The sequence below is a fragment of the Dufourea novaeangliae genome, unplaced genomic scaffold (genome assembly GCF_001272555.1).
Source record: "Dufourea novaeangliae isolate 0120121106 unplaced genomic scaffold, ASM127255v1 scaffold118, whole genome shotgun sequence".
Taxonomy (NCBI): Eukaryota; Metazoa; Arthropoda; class Insecta; order Hymenoptera; family Halictidae; genus Dufourea; species Dufourea novaeangliae.
The window spans coordinates 652,405-675,458 of NW_015374006.1; the positions used below are offsets into that span (position 1 = coordinate 652,405).

The following is a 23,054-nucleotide window of genomic DNA, read 5'->3' on the forward strand; positions in this document are numbered from 1 at the left end:
TCGAAAGATGTTTTGAAATATTTTTTATATAAACAATGTGTTTTTATAAAAATAACGAATTAGTGGTCATAGTAACACCGTTTTTCTAATGTCTGGATGTCATTTGAAGAAGGTTCGTACAGCTGATCGTCAAGAAATGTTACAAATATTGTCACTAAAGTAGGCGTGGAAAAAATGCAGTTAGCGGGTTAAACTTGGAAATTCTAAGTTTTATAATGAAACGATACCTCGTCTTCAATGAACAGACACTCGTCCAACAACCATTTAATCTCGATTAACTGTTCAAAGTGTCAAGATCTAGATAGTGTTAACTTTCACTGTCTATCGTTCGAATAAAGTTCTATACAACTTCGACAGGCATGTGTTTGTGATCGAAGGGGAAACATCAGACCACAGCCACGTGATACAAAAATTGTTCTACGAATGGTTGTTCACGTGCTATCGGAAACACGTCCACTCGAAAAACCGAAAGGAAAACTCTGAACTGGAACGATAGAACGAGGCAATTCGGCGTTGGTGATCGTCGCGTGAATGAAGGAAACGTCGAACTGGCCCAGGTGAGGCTGATCGGGACGAAATACAGTAAATCCTCGATGAATGTACGAAGGAACGTCAAGTGTAATGCTGACCTTTTAACACTAGAACTACCAAGCGTTTATGCGTTTACCGTCGGTAGTTCTAGTGTTGATTAGGTTTAGCACAGTGATAGAGTTCAGAATTCTAAAGCCGGTGATATTTGTTTTAGTTGAATATGGCAAGTAGTTTATGAAATATTTAACGTTCACTGCCCAGGAGCCTTTGAACACTCATCGAGGATTTTTTGTACCATGTATTTTCATTGATCGATCGCGTGAATAAAGTGTCGACACTGTCCAGCAAGTTCATTTGAATTCGTTGTTGAATCGTAACGAAACGAAGAAATGGCGAGCCTGGTGGCGGCTGATTACGCTGTGATCGCGGTCACGTTGATCATCAGCTCTGGAATCGGTGTATATTACTGGCTGACCGGCGGAAAACAGAAATCGACCGAGGTGAGTACCGAAATCGACTAGAGTGTGTGATCAAATTATTATGAACACTTCGAAGTACCACTGATTTAAATTTTAATTGTTCATCTGTAATTACTTGAATTCTTCTTGACATACTTCCAATATTTTTTCGACGCAATAACAATGTGAGAATAAGTAATAATCAAGGAAAGCAACAATCAATAAAAGAAACACATAAATCGGCAGTAACAAGTTATACTAACGAATTATCATCGGTAGCACAATTTGGTAATTGGTTATAGTACAAATACTGTCCACTGATTATTGAACATACCAAAATATAATTAAATTGTGTATCTATATATTAAGAAACAAAAAGAAAAGGTATACTTCATTATTATTAAAAAGTCATAATAACACCGAAAACATAAAATATGTAATTTCTCCCTTTTTTCATAATAGTTTGATCACTTGCTGTAAATGTTGGTTTGTATACCTGTACCAAGGATATCCGATTCCGATTCGATTCTTCAGAAGATCGATTCCCTTGGGTAACACACATCACTGGTGATTTATATAAAAAAAATTGTGCCATTTAATTGTTTCTGTAAATGTTAATACCGTTCAGGAATACTATTTGGCGGACAGATCGATGAGAGTTGCGCCGGTCGCGATAGGGTTAACGGTCTCGTACCTGTCCGCGGTCAGCGTGCTGGGAGTGAGCTCGGAAAATTACGTTTATGGTACCCAGTACGCCGTGATCAATCTTGCGTACGGGTTAGCCACTCCGTTCGTCGCTTACTTCTACATACCAGTGTTCTTCAAGCTCGGAACGACCAGCACATTCGAGGTGAGTTGCCCATGATCTTAACCCTTGTCCCATTATTTATATATTATAACATTTTCGCTAAGGAAAAAGTGGTTTCAAATCATCCCAGGAACCCCTAATTTCCCGAAAGAGAGACATTTTTGAGACACCCTGTATACAGAGGTAATAAAAATATCCCTTTGTAAAAGGGATCTGCTACGCATCAAAATGGCTCTGTATTGTATTTTCTTAAAGTATAACACTTTGAAAATGTGTTCCCAAAGTGGACAAGATTTTAAGAGAACGATACACTTGTCTATATTCCACTACTGAGATTGTCTGTGTCCGGGACAGTGTTTACAAACATTGACGATTGTGTGGATGAAACAATACAATGTGTTTCTACTGATTATTCATTTTTTTATTCTTTTTCACTACTAATACACGACAAGCAAATTGTACTAAATCATTTACAAATTGAACAAATTTTAAAGTCAATTTTCTCGAAAACAGAACCCCGGATGAGAAAATGTTATACCAAAATATTTTCTTCTTTTTTATCGTAGAATCACCCGGTAATAATAATATTTTCAGTACATGCAGAAACGTTTCGGAACCGCAGCAAGACTAGCGGCGAGTTTCGCGTTTCTACTGCAGCTGCTTCTGTACAGCGGCGTGGTACTCTTTGCGCCGGCTCTAGCGCTCGAGGCGACCACTGGTATCTCGACGACCGCGAGCGTGATCGGTATCGGATTGGTCTGCACGTTTTATTCGACGATCGGCGGTATCAAGGCGGTCCTGATCACGGACGTGTTCCAGAGCCTGTTGATGCTGATCGCCATTATCATGGTGATCGTCACCGCGGCGGTGAACCACGGCGGCTTGGATCGGATCTGGGAGATCGCGCAAGAGGGATCACGGATAGAATTTGACAAGTGAATGACGTTCGGTCGAAAGATTCGAACGGAAATGGGCAACTAAAATTTTGAATTCGAACGATACACGGAGAACAGATCTAAGAGTCTCCGTGTGTGATTGTTTTTTTTTCTCTCTCGACTCGAACAGAATTTATTAATGCTAATTGGATTTTTGAAATTCGTCCCATACTACAGTGTTCTATATATAATTCCTCCAGTTGTGTTTCTTGTGGGATATGAGGGATAACGAGCAATGTAGCCTTCTATACAAGGGGATCTGACCCTCTATTTTTTTTTTAATGGAATAGTGCATAAATTCCGACATTTCTTTATAACTCGTTTAACAACAAATCACATTTATTTCGAACGGTTTTAGAAATAATAGAGGATACTAGAGAATATTAAGGAGCAAGTTTTCGCAGTTAAAGGATTAAACGATTAATTTTTTTAAACGTTTAGAATGTTACGCTATTTTTTTTTTGAAATCGTTATTTTCATATTCACTCAATGAAGCATGGACGCGTGACTTTTATCTTTGATCGATCACACGAATGAGATATGTTTGCCTGAATCACGTGTTTGCCCATCTCTGGTTCGAACAACTATCAAATTACCATTAAAAATCGTGTTTTAACACGATCGCTATTTACATATTTCTTTCATTAATTTTCATAAATTACGAGGCCTTTCGACGATCAATTGATTTAAAAATAACAATCTTTGTTACAGAATCATTTTTCGAATTTTCTCATTCTTTTCGCTATATTTCATCGGGTCTACGACGAAATGGTAATAAACTCAGGTTCATGTGATTACATGGGCGTAGCCAGGAGGGGGTCAAGACGAAAAAAATTGGATTAGCCCCCCCCCCCCCTTCCCTTCCCAGGGTTACAAAATTTTTGCGTAATACTTAATATTGCAGTATAATTTGAAACACGACTAGCAGCCTCTATTAACAAAACACATACATTTTCAACGATTTATAACTTTAAAAAGAAAAATAAAGTGTGTCTGGCCACGTATAGCCTTTTTCACTGTGGGAGTCGATGTGTTAATACTTTTGCCCCCTCCCCTGACTGGTAACCTGGTTACGTCCATGTGTGATTAGTACAATAAAATACAAAATGATACAACCACCCGAACGGGTTCCTGAATTGGTTCTATACGGGCCAATTTACATCGTAAATCCGGCGGTAACGCTGATCGATTGTTCGGGTGACACAGTTAGTCACACTTTCGAATATACATACGTATATTCCATCGAGAGAAGAGTGTAACATTCATTTCATAAGTAATCGAACCGGTAACCGACGATCACTGACACAATGGTTACCCCACGTTCATTCAGCATTTCAGTGGACCCGACGGTGCGACACACCTGGTGGAGCTTGACATTTGGTGGTTTCTTCACCTACCTCTCCTTGTACGGCGGTAACCAAGTTCAAGTTCAGAGAATGTTAACCATCGGGTGAGTACCACCGCAAGCAACAGACTTTCTAACCGATCTATAGGTACGTACACTCACGTTTTCCCGCGATATCGCGAATTATCGGCGTCCCCCACTCGATATTCCATAATTAACTGACGTAAGCCGCCGGGGCGCGTCGTGGCGCATTTTAAATGTTACGAGACACACTCAAACATACACGCACACTGGCAAAAATTCCAGCCTGGTCGCCTGTAAATTTATGCAATATTATTTAACCATTCGAGAAACCCACCGAACCACCCTGTCCCTCTCCCTCCACTCGGAGCTACCGGCAAAAATTCATAGAACTGGTCGTTTCACGTACTGGGTGTATCTTTGAAACGTTTGAAATTTCGAGAACCGTTGATCGTTCTAGATGGAAACATAGTTTGTCGTTTTAATGTAATGGTTCGTGTCGATTCGAATGTTTGATTTACGTGAGCGAATAATACTCTGTGATAGATACAGACCTGGAAGATTCTCTATGCGCGTATCGATATTACTTCTATTCTTAAAAGTAAAGATCGTAAGCGTCTATTCTTCGGTGAATAAGAGTTATTACTCCTATTCTCGAGGGTAAAACTGATGGAAGTCTATTCTCAAGTAGATTCGTACCTTAACAGATATCGGTTCGATTGTAGAGTAAAACTTTGTAAATGTCTACTCTCGGGTGGATACGTCGCATAAAAGACATCACTTCTATTTTCGAGAGTAAAATTCGCAAGAGTTTACTCTCAAGTGAAGACATAACATAAGAACTATCGTTTCTACTCTCAAGAGGAGTTCTCACGCCAATGTTCGCTTGAGAACGAAATCTCGAGTGTAGATTTCACGCCACGTGTTTATACGAGAATGTAATTTACAATTCTTATGCTACATCTTCACTTGAGAGAAGAATACACACGAGTAGAATTGTACAGTGTGACTCTGTATATAGTAAACCCTTAAAAGTTACTCTCAAATATAAACACCCAGCATGAAAATCGTCGAGTAGGTACATGAATTAAATTTTTGAGTGTACAACTATTTAAATTTGTTTCTGTAACCGTGATCCCAATTTGTCGATCGGTAAAAGCGGCGCTCCGCAAAATTAGCGTCCACTTTTGCATCTCGGATTACTATTCACAAACAGCAATAACGCTTGCCAAGCCGTAACCGATAGAGTATTGTGTCGCGTGTCAAGTTCACGTTGCGTTCATTCTGGGACGCATCATCGCGATTCTCTTCCTAGTAGCGTGACGACAGGAAGACGAAGGAATTTTCCTCCGACTTTATCAGGATCACGCATCTCGCGTGCATGCCGACAATAGCGATCGTTCCGATAAGTCGTTCCTATCCCCGTCTTGCGATGCGACTTCCAGTATCCCTTCCGTTATGAGATGCCTCGGTATTAGTTGGACGCTACTTGGTTTGTTCGATTATACAGGGTGGACAGAATAACTTTGACCACCTGGAACATTTTCATGATCTTTTCGAGATACGACGAAAGTTTATTTACCAAAATTGTTCGGTAGTACCGTGGGGACTATCACTTCCCAATAATAATTTCTTAGGGCTTTTAAATAAAAATTCTTGTATTTAGTTCAATTGTATGTACAGTAAAGTATTCTCAAAGTTTCAGAGATGGGTTTAATACTTTATTCACAAGAAATTCCCGAATATTCATACATTTTTAGCCCATTTACACCAGGCCTCCCCCTTAATGAATCTCTTATCCTACTGTATACCGATCAGAAACGCTTGATATAAAAATATAAATTTTAAAGTCTGTTTTTATCCGCCACCGTATGATTTCAGGGACGTGGGCGGTGCTCAAGCAGCGCTCTGGTGGAGCTGGTTATTGACATCTGTGATGTCCCTGAGCCTCTGTTTCTCCGGTTTGGCGATATACGCGAACTACCACGGCTGTGACCCCCTGACGGCCGGCCGGATCAATTCGAACGATCAATTAATGCCCCTTTACGTGATGGACATGCTCTCCGATTACCCGGGTGTGCCAGGCCTCTTTATAGCCGGTATATTCAGCGCCGGATTGAGCACCATTTCCGCGACGGTGAACTCGCTGGCCGCCGTTGTACTCGAGGATTTCATCAAACCCGTGTACCGTGTACGGTGAGAATCGTAAAATCGTGAAACGAAACGAAATTATTGTTAAATTAAATGTTCAGTATCCCGATGGAATGAGAGACACAGCGAGAGCAGTAAACGAATACGATGAAATTCCTGGCGTACCAGTTCCGAACGGTTCGTGATACCGTGGGAGTGTCGTTTCGGAAACGAATTGGCTGCACAATGATCACAAGTAGACGGTGGATTATATTCATTTTTCGAATATTCGCGGGGGAAATGTGAATTCATGAAAATTCCATGGAATTATCGAATACGATTTTCAGTAATTTGTCCGTCTATTACATAGTCTTTACCAGTTATTAGCTACACTAATTATAGCCCAATAATATCCTTTATCAATTCTACCAACATCAATTCTAACAACTTTCCACATTTCTGAATTTAAGGTCATTTCAAGGTGTACTAGGTGATTGAACTCGGCTTAACATGAGCGTCAATACTACGAAGTTAAAAATATGTAATGTCATTTCAAAAAATGACGGTCACCTTGAATTTTGCTCTAAAAGTCTATCTAGATTAAAAACTGATCAACTTTTGTTTAAAAACTTTTACGCCAGATCGCCGGAAGTGCTTGAAAAATCGTGGTGTTACGTGGGACACCTTGTATATAGTATCAGATAGAGATATTAAAATATAAATTACAAGTAAATATTAAATCCTATAAAAAACAACGTACAAAAAAGTAGTTATATACTTCTGCACACTTCACCACCCCTAAGAAAGGCTCCTGGATCCGCCACTGCTCGAAAAGCTCATGTCACCCCCACAAAAACAACGATATTACACGCCTTATTTTCTGCCCAAGGAATTATCTCCATACCGGCGCAGGGTTACTGACGATTAGACTGCGGATTTTTATGCAAAATAACATTTTCTAAAGTGATTTATACAGACAGGAGCAAATGTAGAAATTTATTTTTCCTCTCAACTATTTTATTGGGTTAAGAATACCATAGAAATCTCGTTGGAACCGATGAAAGTTTTGTCTTTTATCGTATTTCTTATAAAATCCGCAGTCAACCGATGATCTATTTTTAGTTAACCCAGGTGTAATTGAAATCTGTTGCAGCGGCAAAGAAATCACCCAGACCGGATCGATCATCGTCAGCAAGCTCTTGGCGATCGTAGTCGGCCTGGCCTGCATAGCGCTCGCGTTTATGGGACGTTACCTTGGCGGTCTCCTCCAAGCCGCGTTGACGATCTTTGGTGTCGTCGGTGGCCCGGTATTCGGCCTGTTCACGCTCGGCATGTTCACGGAGTTGGGCAATCAGCGGGGAGCAGTGATCGGGCTGCTCGCCAGTCTCGTTTTCTCCCTGTGGATGGGTTTCGGCCAACCGAAACCGCCGATCCCCAGGCCGGACGTCACCACGTCGGGATGCAATGCGACTGGATATTACGTGAATCACGTGGAATCCGAGGATTTCCATTTCGATCTCCAGTAAGGAAGCTGTCCCCGTTATCTTCATCGATTCATTCGTGATTCATTCTCTTATCGATCTATTTAAGGTGGCTTCCATGAATTTTTAATAATTATAAATTTAGTTGAAAATTTAACAGAACATTCTTTAAAGCTTCAACTTTTGATTGCTACCAAAAAATCGCAAGATCAACGATAAAACTATTGAAATTGTTATCAAAAATTAGGTGGTTATAAATTTTTTTATAGAAAATTATGATTATAAGGTCTGTTTTAATAATAATCTCTGCGTTTTACCTATATTAGAGCACGAAATTTCGATTCTGCTATAAAAGACCCTGGGCTGTCGTGGAGGGTTAAAAGTCACGTGTATAAATTTTCAATCGTTTCCAAAATTACACTACGCTTGTAATTTTTGCCAATTATTGTACCAATAAACACCAATCACTTCATCCACGTACGAATTCGATGGAATTGATTTCCAAAAGGAGCATCAATAAATCGCAATTTCGTTCTGTTGCAGACATAACAACGACGACGATTCATACTTCTATCTCTATCGTATCTCGTACATGTGGTACTGCCCGCTCGGATCCGTGATCAGTTTTGGGGTGGGATTGTTCGCCAGTTGGATTTCGAATTTGATCCTCGGCAAGGAACCGAAGGAACTACATCCTGATCTTCTCACCCCCATGAAAGCGTCGAGGGTGCGAAGAAGACGGCTGAAGACGACCACTTGAAGCATCCATATCGTTTCACGCTGAAGGATTCATGAAAAACAGACACTCGTGGATCTACAATTCGATGATCATGCATCATTTTTCATTGACAAATGGATGATCGAGAGTCTCCTTTCCTAGTTACGATTTCATCGGTGACGACCATGACCTCAAATTACAAATCGATCGACTGTGCCTCGTAGACAGAGATTCTTTTGTTCAATTTTTTTTAGTTACAGCGATAATAGATGCATTTTTAGTTATATAATTTTTAGTAAAATACATTTTCAAAATTGCAATTTGATATTTTAATTAAATTACAAACAAAATATTAGAAATTCAAATTTCATTATTGGACTTGATTCCTAAATATCTCGTGAATAAAGCCTCGGATAACATTTTCCCAAAGGAAAAACTTGTTCCAAATCACCTTACGAGTGACATATTTCAAGAATCTCCAACACTTTGGTTACACTCTGAAGACCTGCGAACATTCGAATTTCGGCCCACCCTGTACATCCGTAGCCGGCTCCGAGGATTCTCGGCTGGCCTTCACCTAAAAACAAGCCGTCGTCGTAGTAGGCCCCCCGAGAGAGCCTGGGCGTCGAGGAAAGAGAGACAGGTATAAACACGTGTCGAAAAAGTGTGGAGGATCGCCTCGCTGAAAAATCGTAATCGAAGCAATCCTCGATTCCCCGAAATCACGGTCGATATTGCTCGTACTCTCGGACGGACCGGGTTCCATCTCGGAATTCCTGGGGGCCACGAGAGAGAATAAGAACATATGAAGGTGACAGAGAGAGAGAGAGAGGGATAAAGAAAGAAAACGAGAAAGATCGAGGTATCGGAGGTGGTGGAGGTGGAGAAGAAAAAGGAGGAGGCGGTGGCGGAGTGTTCTTCTCCTCCTTGGAACGGAGCAGAGGCAGACGTAAACAGCGCGGGCCCCGCGGGTGTGCTTGAACGTTTACCGAAACGTTCGCAAATCACGATGGAATGCCGTCAGACTGGTGTTCCCGTGCGCGCCATACGGTGACATACAGAACGAAGCAACGACCCGTGTGCACTGTGCCCGCCGCACCGCTTACGTAAGGAAATAACGCGCTGAGAGACATACACACCGTGCCACCTCATCTTGAAGAGAGTGGGGGAGAGGGGCACCTCGGGATTCGTTTAGGACTACACATAGGCAGCGTCCCCCTCCCTTTTACCCCTTTTCCTTCTTCCACCACCAAGTAATCCCCCCTTCGACTTAACACACAAATGGGTCATTATAAAAATTGAAATTTCCACCTTCTTTTTATCTTTCAGTCGTTATTCCAAAACTTTTTATCTAGATAATGCGTTTTCCCATCTCTGTCAATACTTCAAGTGGTAAGTCTACGCACTAATATAAGTTTAAAAAACGTCATATGAACATATGTCCTATATATCTCAGTTTTTGAGTTATGGATGGTTGAAAAAAATTGTTGAAGTGCACGATCTCAAGACTTTTAATTGTGGGCCTATTTAAGAACTATTGTGCATTGAACCCAATGTCCACGATCTACAAGAAAGGACATCAAATGGATTTGAGAGTATTCGGAGAATACCTGGTATTTTCGAGCGAGCACGGAACTCAATACATGTCATATATCATTGAACATCGTTTATATATCACTAAAGACAACAACATATCCAAGTATCAACAAATTTCGACATGTTACTCCGAAAAGTGTCCGATTTCGCGTGGAATGACCCATACTAGACTTTCCGTTGTAAACTACTTTTGAGAGACCCCCAAGCCTTTACACACGCCGTGGCAGCAGCAAACCCGTTGAGCAACTATGTACTGTCTCTTCGTCCCCGTAATTGCGTTACGCAATTCACGCGTTCCATGCACTTTGGCTGGTTCTCCCCGCTATTTAGCAAACAACGAGGAGAGCGCACCAGGCGCGCGCGCACAAGCGGTTACGCAATCGGTCGAGAGGGAGAGGTGGTTGACGTGGAAGGACTGGCGAAACGAACGACGAGAGGGAAACTGATTTTGTTTTGTTTACATTTCCCCATCGGTTTGTCACGAGGGTTTTGATGGGGTGTGCAGTGTAAAGTGTTGAGAAAAATGTAATTTAATTACAAAATCCAAATCTTAATTACAATGTAATGGCAATGTAATTGCAAGATAATCACAATTACAATTACATTGTAATTAACTATACTAAATATACAATAAAAATTACAATGTAATTGTAATTGTTCCGCAATTACATTGCAATTTAGATTTTGTAATTAGATTACATTTTTCCCAACTCTGAATGTACGTATGTTTTACTGTTAACCTGATCGGTACAACGACACAAAAACGCGACGTTTAAATCCTTAAACAGTTTTACATCCTATGAAATGAAATATATTTCAAATTTCAAAAGAGCAAAAAGTATGTGAAATTGTTGTGTACAAAAAAGGAAATAGGACCAAATAAGTACGCAGCCCTGAAGGAGTAGCAATTTCTATTCACGACATCTCGTAGCTATCGGGGAACTGGAAAATGTTTTATTCGCCTGTTAAACAAATTGCCAATTTCAGATGCCTGTTTACCCCAGGCTCGCCAGCACACTTAGCACTCCCAGACGTTCCTTTGTGCAAACGCGAGCGCGCGGGCTTCAAGTGTTAATCGAACACGCCGAGAGACTCGAGCCACCGGTTTATAAAGTCCTCCGGTGTATATACAGAGTGTCTCGGGTCACAAAGGGTTACTCTACATGCGAAAATAAATCGAAAATATACTATGAAATTTTCTCCCACCATGCTTCGTTACCGAGATAATCGAATTTGAATGCTGCGGGAAACGGCAGTTTTCGAATAGGACTCGGCTTCGCGTCTGATCATCACATGCCATTTCTACTTACAGCCACTGCGAATACACGCGTACCTACTCGATGGAATTTCCAAGTAGTTTTTTCTCAAAAACAAAGCCTCGTATAAAAAAAATTTATTCTTCTTTTTCGATTTATTTTTGTTTATAGAATCACCTCCCGCATAGTTGTATCACCTAACCCGAAACATGCTGTATATACACGCGATACGAGTCCGTCGCCCGTTGGACACCGGGGGCTTTATGATGGCCCAGGGAACGGGAGGCTGGTATTTTCCGCCATAAACCCTGAAATTTCCGCTAATTGGGCTCGTAAAGAATCCCGGTTGATTTTTGCGGCCCAACCGTCTCGTTTTTTCTTGTTCTTTCTTTCTTTCATTCTTTCTCGGTCTCACTTCCGACGGCAATTCGAAGGAACCCCGTCGGTAATAGACTACTCTGGAATAGATTAGGATCAAGGGGTGGGGGAGGGGGGCGCAACGGGAGCCGGGAAACACTACTGAGAATCGCTACGAAAATTACACGAGCATTCCGCGGCGTTATTCGCCTGCCCCGGCTATTATACATATGTATACCCGGTGCAGCCGCTACGCGAGCCATTTAAATTTCAAATGATTCCGTGCGACGTGCCCCGCGAATGACGTCGACGAACCTTCGTCGGGCATGTGTATCTCTGTTCGTGAAACCGATGGAGAAATGTTGGGCGAATAGTGCACGATTTGTTTCGTCTGTTTTTAAATTATTGCGAGAGATTTTGCACAGGGTGTGGATGATTCTTACCGGTTCCGGCCGTAAGATCTTTATCAAGATGTAACGGTCACCTTCAGTTTTTTAAATGGAATATGCCCAATATCTCATCCTGAATTTCGATAAAGTATCAAATACAGCATAAAAGACTATTATATCATATAGGGTCTGAAGTGAAGAGTTCTCTGAGATACCAGTGAATTTTTTTTACACTTTGGAAATACCGTTTTTCTATTTCATTTCTTGTTTTGGACCGTGGTTCTTCAATGCAAATTCCAGTTTTTTTTTCTAATGGCATATTCATGTCTTCTCCGAACGACTCTGTTTAGAGCGAAATAAAAACGTTATTACAGCTTGATTGGTGTGTTTACTTTAATCTGTTTTACGCAACTGGAAATGTTACAAACGCGTCAAATCCGGGGACTAGTCATGATGTATTCATGACATCGATCAGAAATTTATGCTTCGTAATAGAGATATATTCTGACGTGTTCTCGTTTAAACTATTCTGCATTTCAACAGACACGGAAAGTTGAGTCACAAGTCATAGAAATAATTCCATTTTTTTTTCAGGTTATACTAAAATAAATGGTGTAAGTATTTTTCATTTCACATTATCGAAATATAAATCGATATTACATAAAATAAGAAACAAACTCATTTTTTTTTTTAATTTTTCGATTTACACCACTTTCATAATCCCCCGTGCATATCATTAACACAATTAATTACTTTATTTATATATCCTAGTATAAGTTGCAAGATTTCACGTGAAATGCACTATTATAACATTCTAATAACTTTCATAATAGTTCATAAACCAGTCATTATTTACTGCTTTGATAGACCTAGTGTTAAACAGCAAATTTTACATATTTGTAGAATACCGAATTATCTAAAAGTCAACTTTCTATTAAACGCCAGTTTCCTTCTAATAACTAATAAAAATCTATATTCGCATAAACTATTCACAATCTAATTATTACTGTTTGTATACCTTTGCAATAACTTCTTTGATTAACATACAACTAGAAATACATAGAAATTGTATATTAGCTAAAAAAAAAAGGAACCTTCCCCGGATCAGTGTTCATGAACGGTGTCAATTCAGCGTGCACTAATCCGAGGAATACACCGTACCACCAAAAACTCTAAAATTCAAATAATAGATGCTTTAGAATGATAGTATCGGATAGTTTCTGTGCAAGACAACGCCGTTGCAACAAAAGAAGAGGGAAAAGAACATAGGTTTGTGAGTGCTATGTGGCAATACGGAGATAATAGTCGCGATACTGTTTTCCACGGGGCCAGAGGATCCACGAGAGAAGCGCGTATCACCGCGAGACGCAACTTCTTGCTTTACCGTTCCCTGTAATTAAATGAAATAATCGAGTCGCGGCGTTGCATCGCGTCGAGCACTGGCGCGTTCTTCATTATAATGCCGTGCATTCCACGGACAGGACAAGTCTTTCCCTCGGCACGCACTGCGCCCGCGTGGAATACGGAATGCGCGAATGATGGACTGCACGCGAAACCACAGCGAGCACTGCAATTCTTCCACTTTGCGCGGTGTCGTTCCAGTTTAATTAAATCTGGTCCTCTTATTCCGGATACTATTATATTTCATTGAAACAATAAATATCACTGATAAACAGTCAAATTTAGCAGTAGGTCGACATCGACTTTAAGGATATTGTCGAGTCGCGATAACACCTCTGACCTTCTAGGTAGGAAAAAAATTTGTTTTTTCTTACTGATTTATTCTTACCATTTATTCCTCCTTACTGTTTAAAAATTGGTTTATAAGGTTTTACAATATTGTACAAAACAATATATTCAAAACTTTATTTTTAAACAAATTTTAAACTCCTTGAGCGTTCTAGTTCTCTCCCCTATTCAATCCACCCTATGGAAGTGTACCACATTTTTATTAACACCCTGTACATAATCCTATAATATGCTCTCGACAAAAATTTAAAGAAAAAAAATGAACAAACGTTACTAGTGCCGCGTTTTATCCATACGCAACCATAAATTCGCTCAATTAAATCGCCGATATCTTGCCCCGGTATCAAGGAACACTGACCGACAAGCGCATTGCGCGGAAATTCTCCCCACCGTCCCAACTCGCCGTTGGGTATGGGGTAAACCACGGGAGAGATACATAGCCGGCGAGAGGTGATTTTTCTCAAGCAGACGCCGCATAGTTTCCGTGCGGATCGGCGGCCGTTCCGTTTCCTCATACCGGGCATACGTGCCTAACGAGCAACGCGCTGCTGCTGCTGTGTATGTGTGTGTGTAACGCGCATAACGCCATTATAATAAACTTCGTACACGCTCATTCACGGGGGCGAACCGCGAGCAAGCGAGATCGGACTGGTGCAACTGTATTGGTGCACACAATCGACGTCGATCTATGTATCCCATGCTTGAACGCAGTGAACCGAGAAGACGCATAGGGTAGACCAGAAACAAACGTAACAATTTGTCTCTTTGAGTCTGAAACCTTTTAATTTAGCGGGTTAAAATGACTCATATTTCTTACTTTTATCCCCATACGCAGATACGATTGTAAAACCATATCCAATTTGAAAAAACAAACAAATTAATAGAACAGATGCTTTGAAATGATCGTTTTATTTATTCTATAGATAGACGCGAAATAAACACAAAGGTACAACGTTGAAATTTCAAAGGTAAAACTGGATACACAATAGTTGAGTTTGTAAGACATTCCGCGAAGTATTTCTGACCTTGAATGACCTGGTGTCATTCACTTCGTCGAAAGTATGTCCTGAATTTTACTGTCACTCGGCGAAGTCTACAATGCAGCGTTCGATCGAAAAAGATTCACGTTCACCTTGAAATGTTCCTGATACACGCGACTACAAAGTGATCGTTTTTACCACCATGATCTTCCCTTTCAGCAATCTTTCCGTCCCTTCTACATTCGCGAGTAACTACCTCGGTCACTTTATACGAATCACCTTGAACAGTCCACCCGACAATATTCACGAGTACAGATTGTATTATACCAAAAAGTAAATAAACTTTTACCTTCTTATTCTTCCAATTTCTGCATATTCCTGCAATTAGTATTGTTTTAAATTCCAATTCACTTATGCTCATATTACTCCAATATCACGAATTCTTTCGCGTCGGAGCCATTAATTTCGTTTTTTTCTCAAGAATAAAGTAATTCGTGCGAAAAACCATTTATACCATTGATAGAAACACAGAATACTCCACACTTTCGATAAAATATATATCATACAAATACAGTAGGTATCTAATAATCAATGGCGTTACGGCGAGGGTGGGGAACGGCGTTTATGAGTGTGTGCATCGAGTTTTCATTGAATTCGTTTCTCGTTAATGTCCGCCCGTGTAATTAATTCTAAAAACCAGCGACCTAGATACCATCGAATATCTAACGTGCACACGCTAACGACTGCTCGCCCCGTTCGTACGATTATTAAGCGCTTAATGGCCACGCTTATTACGCGGCATTACCCTAACAATGAGGTAACAAAGTAAATCAACCTGTGGTAATTGCTACATAAAGCGCGTTGTTATATACGAGGTATTCATGAATATGCATACCGATGAACAGAACATAGTTCCCATGGTTATCGTCTGGCCCCGTTGTTCGATCGATGATAATGACCGTAGAAATAGTGCGAAATTAATAGAAAAATCACTTTCGAGCCAGCAACCTGCGAAAGAATTCCGCGATCCAACGAAACTTGTAATTTGTACTCACGAATGTTGCACCAACTATTCTCCGCTAAATTTATCCCTTAAGACCGTGGAACGATCGTTCTAATTTAGGTCGTAAGAAGAATTAATGATTGCGTAAAATGTACATATTTTCCATTTTTACATTGAAGGTATTTCGAACTAGAAAAATTCTAGTACCGTTCGAACCACCGACAGAGTTTCAGAAAATGATAACTGTTGCACCGAACTCACAGTGTAACTGTTAGACCCTGAATCTGGCGTTTTCTAACAATTAAACTACGGGAGTTTTAAATATTAAGACTTGCGATAAATCATTAAATTCTACATCTATAAATAATATGTATAACAGAAACAATTGTAAATGTTTTATAACTTCAAGGAGGTCGAACATTTTTGTTCTGTTTTCTAACTCCACTACCATCCCTTAAAATGTATCAGCATATACATATACATATAAGACTTATTCGTACACTATTTCGTAGCCTTATTTTCACAGATTTCTTGTTTATTTACGGAAAACCAAAATACAGTCTAGCCTTGAAAATATTATCCATCACTTCCTACACATTTACGCCATTTCTCGAACAATTGTCTTGAATCCTTTCTCAGAAAATTGATGGTGGTTTCGAGTCAATAAATAATTGTGAGGGCCCCCAATTAATTTGCACATCTAATACTTCCAAGACTGAACTTAAACCCTCCACCAGTTCGAAAAGCCTCGACTTCACGCTGGATGGAGAGAAGGAAACGAAACGACTTGGGTTCTAGTGGACACTCCAGCGTTCAATGTCGATACGACTCGGCTGGTTGTCTTCGCTCTTATTACGGATACCGTCGATCGAGCGAGTACAATGGAACGATCACGCAAGAAAACGTCTTCGCCGACAATCCCCCCTTCTCGGTACGATCTGAATCCGTACGAGCGGATGTGTGATTCATGCGTTTCAATTATTCCACGTGGCCGACCCAACATTCTCGATAAGGATAAAACCCGTTCATTTGGAAATAAACGCGCGTTCCATTCTCAAAGGAGTCGCCGTGTGACGTAAGACCGCACGTTTACGCGCACAACAGCAGCCACCACAATCCATGCTGCCTGTTCCCCGCGAGACAGGTGTTTCGTTCGTTCAATAAAGACAGATTCATCGAAAGTTATTAATGTAATTCGCGTTTGCTGGAGATCGTTTGATTCCTGGGGAATGCCTGATCGATAACCCAATCAAGGATTTTCATGTGGAATCGATCGTTCAGGAATGTGATTATAAAATGGCATTTAGATTGCAAATGGAAACGTAATTCCGATCACTTACAACTTCAATGTTTTTATTGATACATCATTTAGTAAACTAATATTTCTAACTTTACGAAAAAAACTGAAATTACTTCCTCCAATGTTAAAAAAGTTGTTCTGTTTTGAAATTATATAATATTTGAATTGTAAATTTACGAACAGAGGAGACAGAAATTATTCATAAATCAACCTGATATTATACATCACTAGACCGTGGATTGTTATGCAAATATCAATTTTCAATGATTTATTTTCGTAAAATCAAACAGAAATCTCTCTACTCGAGATATCTATCAAGTCCTACAGAAAATGAAAATCGTATTAAAATTTATTGTACTTCTCAAGCGACTCCGATTTTGATGCAACGTGTCACGCTCGTCTAATACCCCAAAAATCGCATAAAATTCACGGGTCAGCCTATTTCATACAAACTTTTTGAAATGTTAAATATTACGACATTCACGATTTCACAGAATCGTTCGAAGTCCCCCCACAAGCTGGTCGAATATCAGACAGAATCTTACCTAGATTCTCCCGTTCTCCGAATCCTCCGCCTCCGGCTTCACACAGGTGCACCTGCAACACAAATAATCGCTAGATTATTCCCATCCTACCTGGCCACGAAAGAGAAGAGAGACTCGATTCCGACCGGATACCGGGAATCGAATGTAAAGTACACGTGCGCTCAGAAAAAAAAGAACAAAAAAAAAGAAATGGAAGGAGTATCATCGCGTTCGACGACAGGGGTGGGTTGCAGAGGTGTTCCGGTGGATGCAGAATAGTTCGGACCACTACGTATCTGAACAAGTGATCGCGTGTTACTTTCCGCAACATTGAATTCCACCGCAATAATCCACCGCGGCGAGGAAAACGAGAATGTTCTTTTTATACGCGGTTCATCTCGCCCGTGGCGATACATAGAAAAGAATTCGAACGACCGTCCTTGACCATTAGAGAATCATTTGGTAGCGATACAAGAAAAATGGCGAGAGGGTAAACGATTTCCGGGTTTCATCGACGGTACGAATGCGCAGTTCAACTGATTCATCGTGCGGAACACGTCAAGAGATTGTACACGATAGTTTTTTTTTCCTGATTGAGACTTAGTTTTTTTGCGAAAATCAACGTTGAAGGGTCAATCTGATACGCATATGCGAGTTACCGCCGCTCTTGAGTAGTGGAACACTTTGTGCGAGGGGATGTGATGTTTCGTAGAAATTATACTGGGTGAGTCAATAAGAATTGCTGAAATAACTCGTTATCGATTGTTTTAGCATTTTAAGGGACGGGACATTTTTTTTTAAATATCAAGGTGACCTTGAATTCACGTCTTTTTTTTTAATGCCACGTTGTTGCCAATAGAAGGACGAATTCAACGACGTATAGCATAATTATATTGAAAAAAAGATGCATTAATGAAATCAAATTATAAGAAGAGATGAACATAAGGGGACGACTAATCGGTCTGTCCAGTACGCGGTGTTTCTACTTGTAAGCATTCAGAATGTTACGCACGGTAGTATGCAACGGCACAACCGAGATATGAAGATAAATTGTAAATGTTAAATGACCTTTTTTTGTAATTGAGGCTAGGGACAACGCAACTCTTATGTCGTGGCATACGAATGTCTCGATAGCGGTGTAGTTAAGTAGAATCAGTAGGCAATGGACAGACACGTTAGCCATGTTCTACTGAATACCACGTGTGTGTACCTGATACCAGAGATGGTCAAACTCGTCATCTAAAGAGTTTCGACTAACAAATAAAAGATTTAAAAAAGTACAATAGTACTTCGCCATTTTTAATTAATTAAAATTTTCAGTAATCATTTCATCAGTATCCTTCGGTTATTTAGAAAAACATGCTTATATAAATACTGTTTTCAATATGAATCCTAGGTCGTACCCAATGAGTTTATGTTTAGTACCACTAATAAGTATACATATAAATAAAAAATTTCATTGAATATATATGTAGAATAATACAGTAGAATACATATATATCGCTTGAAGCATCAGACTTCAACTTATAACATTTTTCTAGATGGTGGAACTACATATTGGAACATATTTTACGCAACAAAATAAAAATTTACAATTTTTTACTTCTGACACTTTTCTCGCGGGGATCCTATATTACACATGATAAATTACAATAGTGGTCCAGCCTAGAGAATGGTCCAAATTCAGCAAACTTCCTCTACATGAACTAAACAATAAACAACTGTATCTCCTAACTGCCCGATCCTGTCCGACTCCATTCAGCCACCAGCCTTTCAAGTACTTGCAAATCATTTCCAATAAGTTCTACCACATTACTTTCATCGAACCTTCGTAAAATAATTTTTTCCTCTTTCCATGATCACCAGACCTGGTCCCCATACAAAAACTTCACCCTTCCATTTCTCCTTTACTCGCAGGCTTTTCCATTCAACACATACCAATTGGTCCATATCGAAGAAGGAACGCAAGGGCCATTTGGTCCCCTCCGCAATCCTCAAAGGAACGCACACACTGCGAGGCTCGATAAAATCGCTCTACTTTGACAAATCGCCTTAATTTCATCGTCAATAAACTCAAGAAACCTGCGCCCGCGAAGTATTCCGATCGATCCTCTTCTCTATCTATATTTCTCTCTCTCTCTATCTCTTTTACACGCCACACGCACACCATCAGAAACGGAAGGCATGTCGTGTCGGTGCACAGGCAGCGCGAGCGAGTTTAACGAATCCCCGAGAGCCAGGCATCCGGCGCGGATGAACGAGCAACAGAGAAGGAGAAAAAGAGGGAAGAAGAGAGAGGGGCCCAGAGCCGCGGCCGTCTCGGGGCCCGAGAGTATTCCAGGTTAATTTTACCGAGCCCTAAGGAGCGCATGCGAAGGACCGGGGCGAAGGATAACGCTAGCGGGGCTCATCGGTTGGACGGTGCTCGAAGCGAACGAAGGACGCCCGCATTCCACGCCGCAACCTGGTATAATACGAGGAATTGGCCGAACAGAGCCCCGAAGAGAGAACGACAGAGAGAAAGAGAGAGAGAAGGGAACGAAACGTGTAGCCTAGCTACGTGTACGACGAGGACGACCATCCCAAGGTGGAGGAAGGAGGGAGTATGGAGGATGAAAAGAGACAGAACGAACGAGAGATGCTTGTAAGAAAAAGAGAACGAAGAAGCAAAATGGGGGGTGGGGATAGGGGTAGTCTGCATCATCTTTCTTCTTTTACCATGACTGCCTCTATCTCTATCCGTCTCTGTCCGTGTATCCCTTCTCCCTTTCATCCGCTTTCCCTTCGTCATAATCATTCTGCAGAGCTTCGCTCTATCTCCTTATTCGTTTCATTCTCGCTTCTCTATCCTCTCCGACCACGCTTGTTCTTTGTCTCGCGCGTGTTTGCTTGCTAAGTTTGACAATGTGGTCGTTCTACGAAGTACATACCTGCATTAGGAAAAGTAGCAAGTTTCATTTGTCTTACGAGTGATTAGTAGATTTTAATTTATTACGATAAGAAGCACGTTTCGTCCTTTTTATCGATAAATAGCGTGTTTGTTATTCATCAGGATAGCGAGCACGTTTCACGGGTCGACACGAGCAATAGCGTATTTCGAACAGTGCAGCAAAAAGGGGCACCTTTCGTGTGGTCTACTGGCATTGTTTAGTTTACAAACAGTTGAAATAGATGCTCGGCAATCTATGTAATATGAAACGTGCTACTTTTCGCGTTAGAGTACCGAAGCATGCTAGTTTTCGTGAGACATATCCATCATGATGAACGACTTTCCAAGTATTTGCTTTAGGAGATCCTAATTGCATGCACTAGTGAAAATACAGTAAATTTTTTATGAGTGTTCAAAGGCTGATGCAGGTTGATTTGTTCCACAGGACCCCCCAGGTATTCATCGTTACTCTCGTTTATATACTACGATTTCATGGTTACTATTTCGTTAATAGATCTTTCGGTTCTTTTCAGCTACCTCTGTCGTTCGTGTTCGTTTCGATGGACCATGCCTCCAACGGAAGTAAACTACCCCGCGCGCGTGCACACGTTCCTATCTCTTCTCGAAAGAAAGAGAAAGAAAGAGTATTCTGCACACAGTCCCAGCGGCGTTCTTCCTCCGCGTAACTGGGATTCCACGTTCTGCAGAGCCGGCAGCTGCAACCGGCGAGGTCGGAGTAGGTTATCCTGTCGTTCGAGTCGATGTCAGCCCCCGTGGTCCTCCATCGGACACGTCATGTTCGCGTCGATAGACAGACTTAGGCAAAATGTAATCTAATTACAAAATCTAAATTGCAAAGTAATTGCGGGACAATTACAAATACAATGATATTGTAATTTTTATTCTAAACCGAATATAGTTAATTACAATGTAATTATAATTGCAACTGCCCCGCAACTACATTGCAATTACATTGTAATTGTGATTTGGATTATGTAATTAGATTACATTTTTCCCAACTATGCCGACAGAGATGACGAGGGAAACGAACTACCTAACTCCCGATTCCACAACAAGAGTGTAAATTCTATTTAGCGAAAAATTAAGTTGGAAAAATAAGGGACGGGTGAAGGGTTAACCTTTTCACGAAAACTTGTTACCAACGAAAAATCTCAGAAAAAAATTATTATACCACCATTTTTGCGAATCGTTCTAATAAATACGAATTTGCGGCGTAATCAAGATGGCGGACTCGACTAACAAAAAAAGAAAACGAAGGAAAAAAATTGAAAAGAATTAGGACCATAAAGCAATCTTCTAAATCAGTCTTCTGAATTCCCGTTAAAATTCGTGAGTTTCGCCTGATTCAAAATTAATAACAAGCTGCAGAAGGTCGAGTAAACGTCGAATAGAAGAAGGTAGAGGCGTGCACGTCGTATTATTCGTAGCTGTCCAGTTAGGTAGAGGAGTCCCCTGATGGGATTATAATGTGAATATAATGGCGAACTTCCGCGCTACGCAACCCTTTCGCCCTCTCCCCACACACACCCTCCTCCCACCACTCCCGCGGCGACGACTTAGCCTTTCCTCGAAAACCCTTCCTCGCCGTCTTGAAAGCTTAATCGACCATTCCGATGATTTTCTGGAGCTTAAAACCCGCGCCGCCAGACGCGAACAAAACGAAAAGAAGAAGAAGAAGAAGAAGAAGAACGAAAGTGTGATGAATTCTAGATACCCGGGACTGGTCAAACCAGCTTCCGTCGGTCGAACGACACTAATGTTACAATTATAAAACGATTAAAAAAGTTCACTTCTGATGCCTTCGAACTCTTCGACAAGTTTATACCAAAAAGAAAATTACAATAGAATTATTGTTATTATTTACCGTATGAAATTCAGTTGACGATTGAATGGCGAAACACGTGGTGACGACAGTGGTACCAAAATGGCGGGAGCCGGGTGATTTTTGACATACATGCAAAATCCAATTTTTTTCTTGTAGGGTGGAGGAAAAGCCACTTTTTTCCATCCATGGGGGGCAAGTGAATGGGTGTGTGCTACGTCCATGGGGGGAAATGCTTAAGACCTTCGTAAATTTGTTTTTTGCCGGAAGCACGAGAATCGACAACAAAAGCAGAGGGTCAACAAAGTATGCGCATGGCAGGTTCCACGCCCCCCGTGTGGTGTGGATAATGCCTGGACAATAACCGTGTAGAATAAGCCAGACGATAACCGAGGAGCGTCTGTATTGGATTCCTGTTGGAAACTGTATTGATACAGTTTCGTTCTATATTCAATCTACTCCCACGATTGCTGGTTAACTGAAACCCTCCTACGACTTTCCAATCCTTTGGGATCCCATAAAGATTTCGAAAAACGTGACATATCTTTTTGGCGATGTTTCGTAGAGATGTGAAAAAAAAGATGATAGGGTAGAGGCGGGTTACGCCGGTTTGTAAATAAGGAGCAGGAAATGTACGCGCGCTTGTTACGTAGCCGCGATAAATCAACGTTTCTTCCGTTACGGTGCTGCGCAGGCAAAGA

At 40.8% G+C, this 23,054-nt stretch overlaps 1 protein-coding gene across 1 annotated transcript; it reads left to right on the top strand.

Moving 5' to 3' along the window:
- The first annotated feature begins 920 nt into the window (after positions 1 to 920).
- LOC107188252 (putative sodium-dependent multivitamin transporter) lies at positions 921 to 8,683 on the top strand. The gene is made up of 7 exons (XM_015576515.1): positions 921 to 1,031; positions 1,618 to 1,839; positions 2,392 to 2,732; positions 4,063 to 4,182; positions 5,980 to 6,294; positions 7,382 to 7,750; positions 8,253 to 8,683. Exons 1-7 carry the CDS (start codon positions 921 to 923, stop codon positions 8,467 to 8,469), a joined length of 1,695 nt encoding a protein of 564 aa, XP_015432001.1. The 3' UTR covers positions 8,470 to 8,683.
- The last annotated feature ends 14,371 nt before the right edge of the window (positions 8,684 to 23,054 follow it).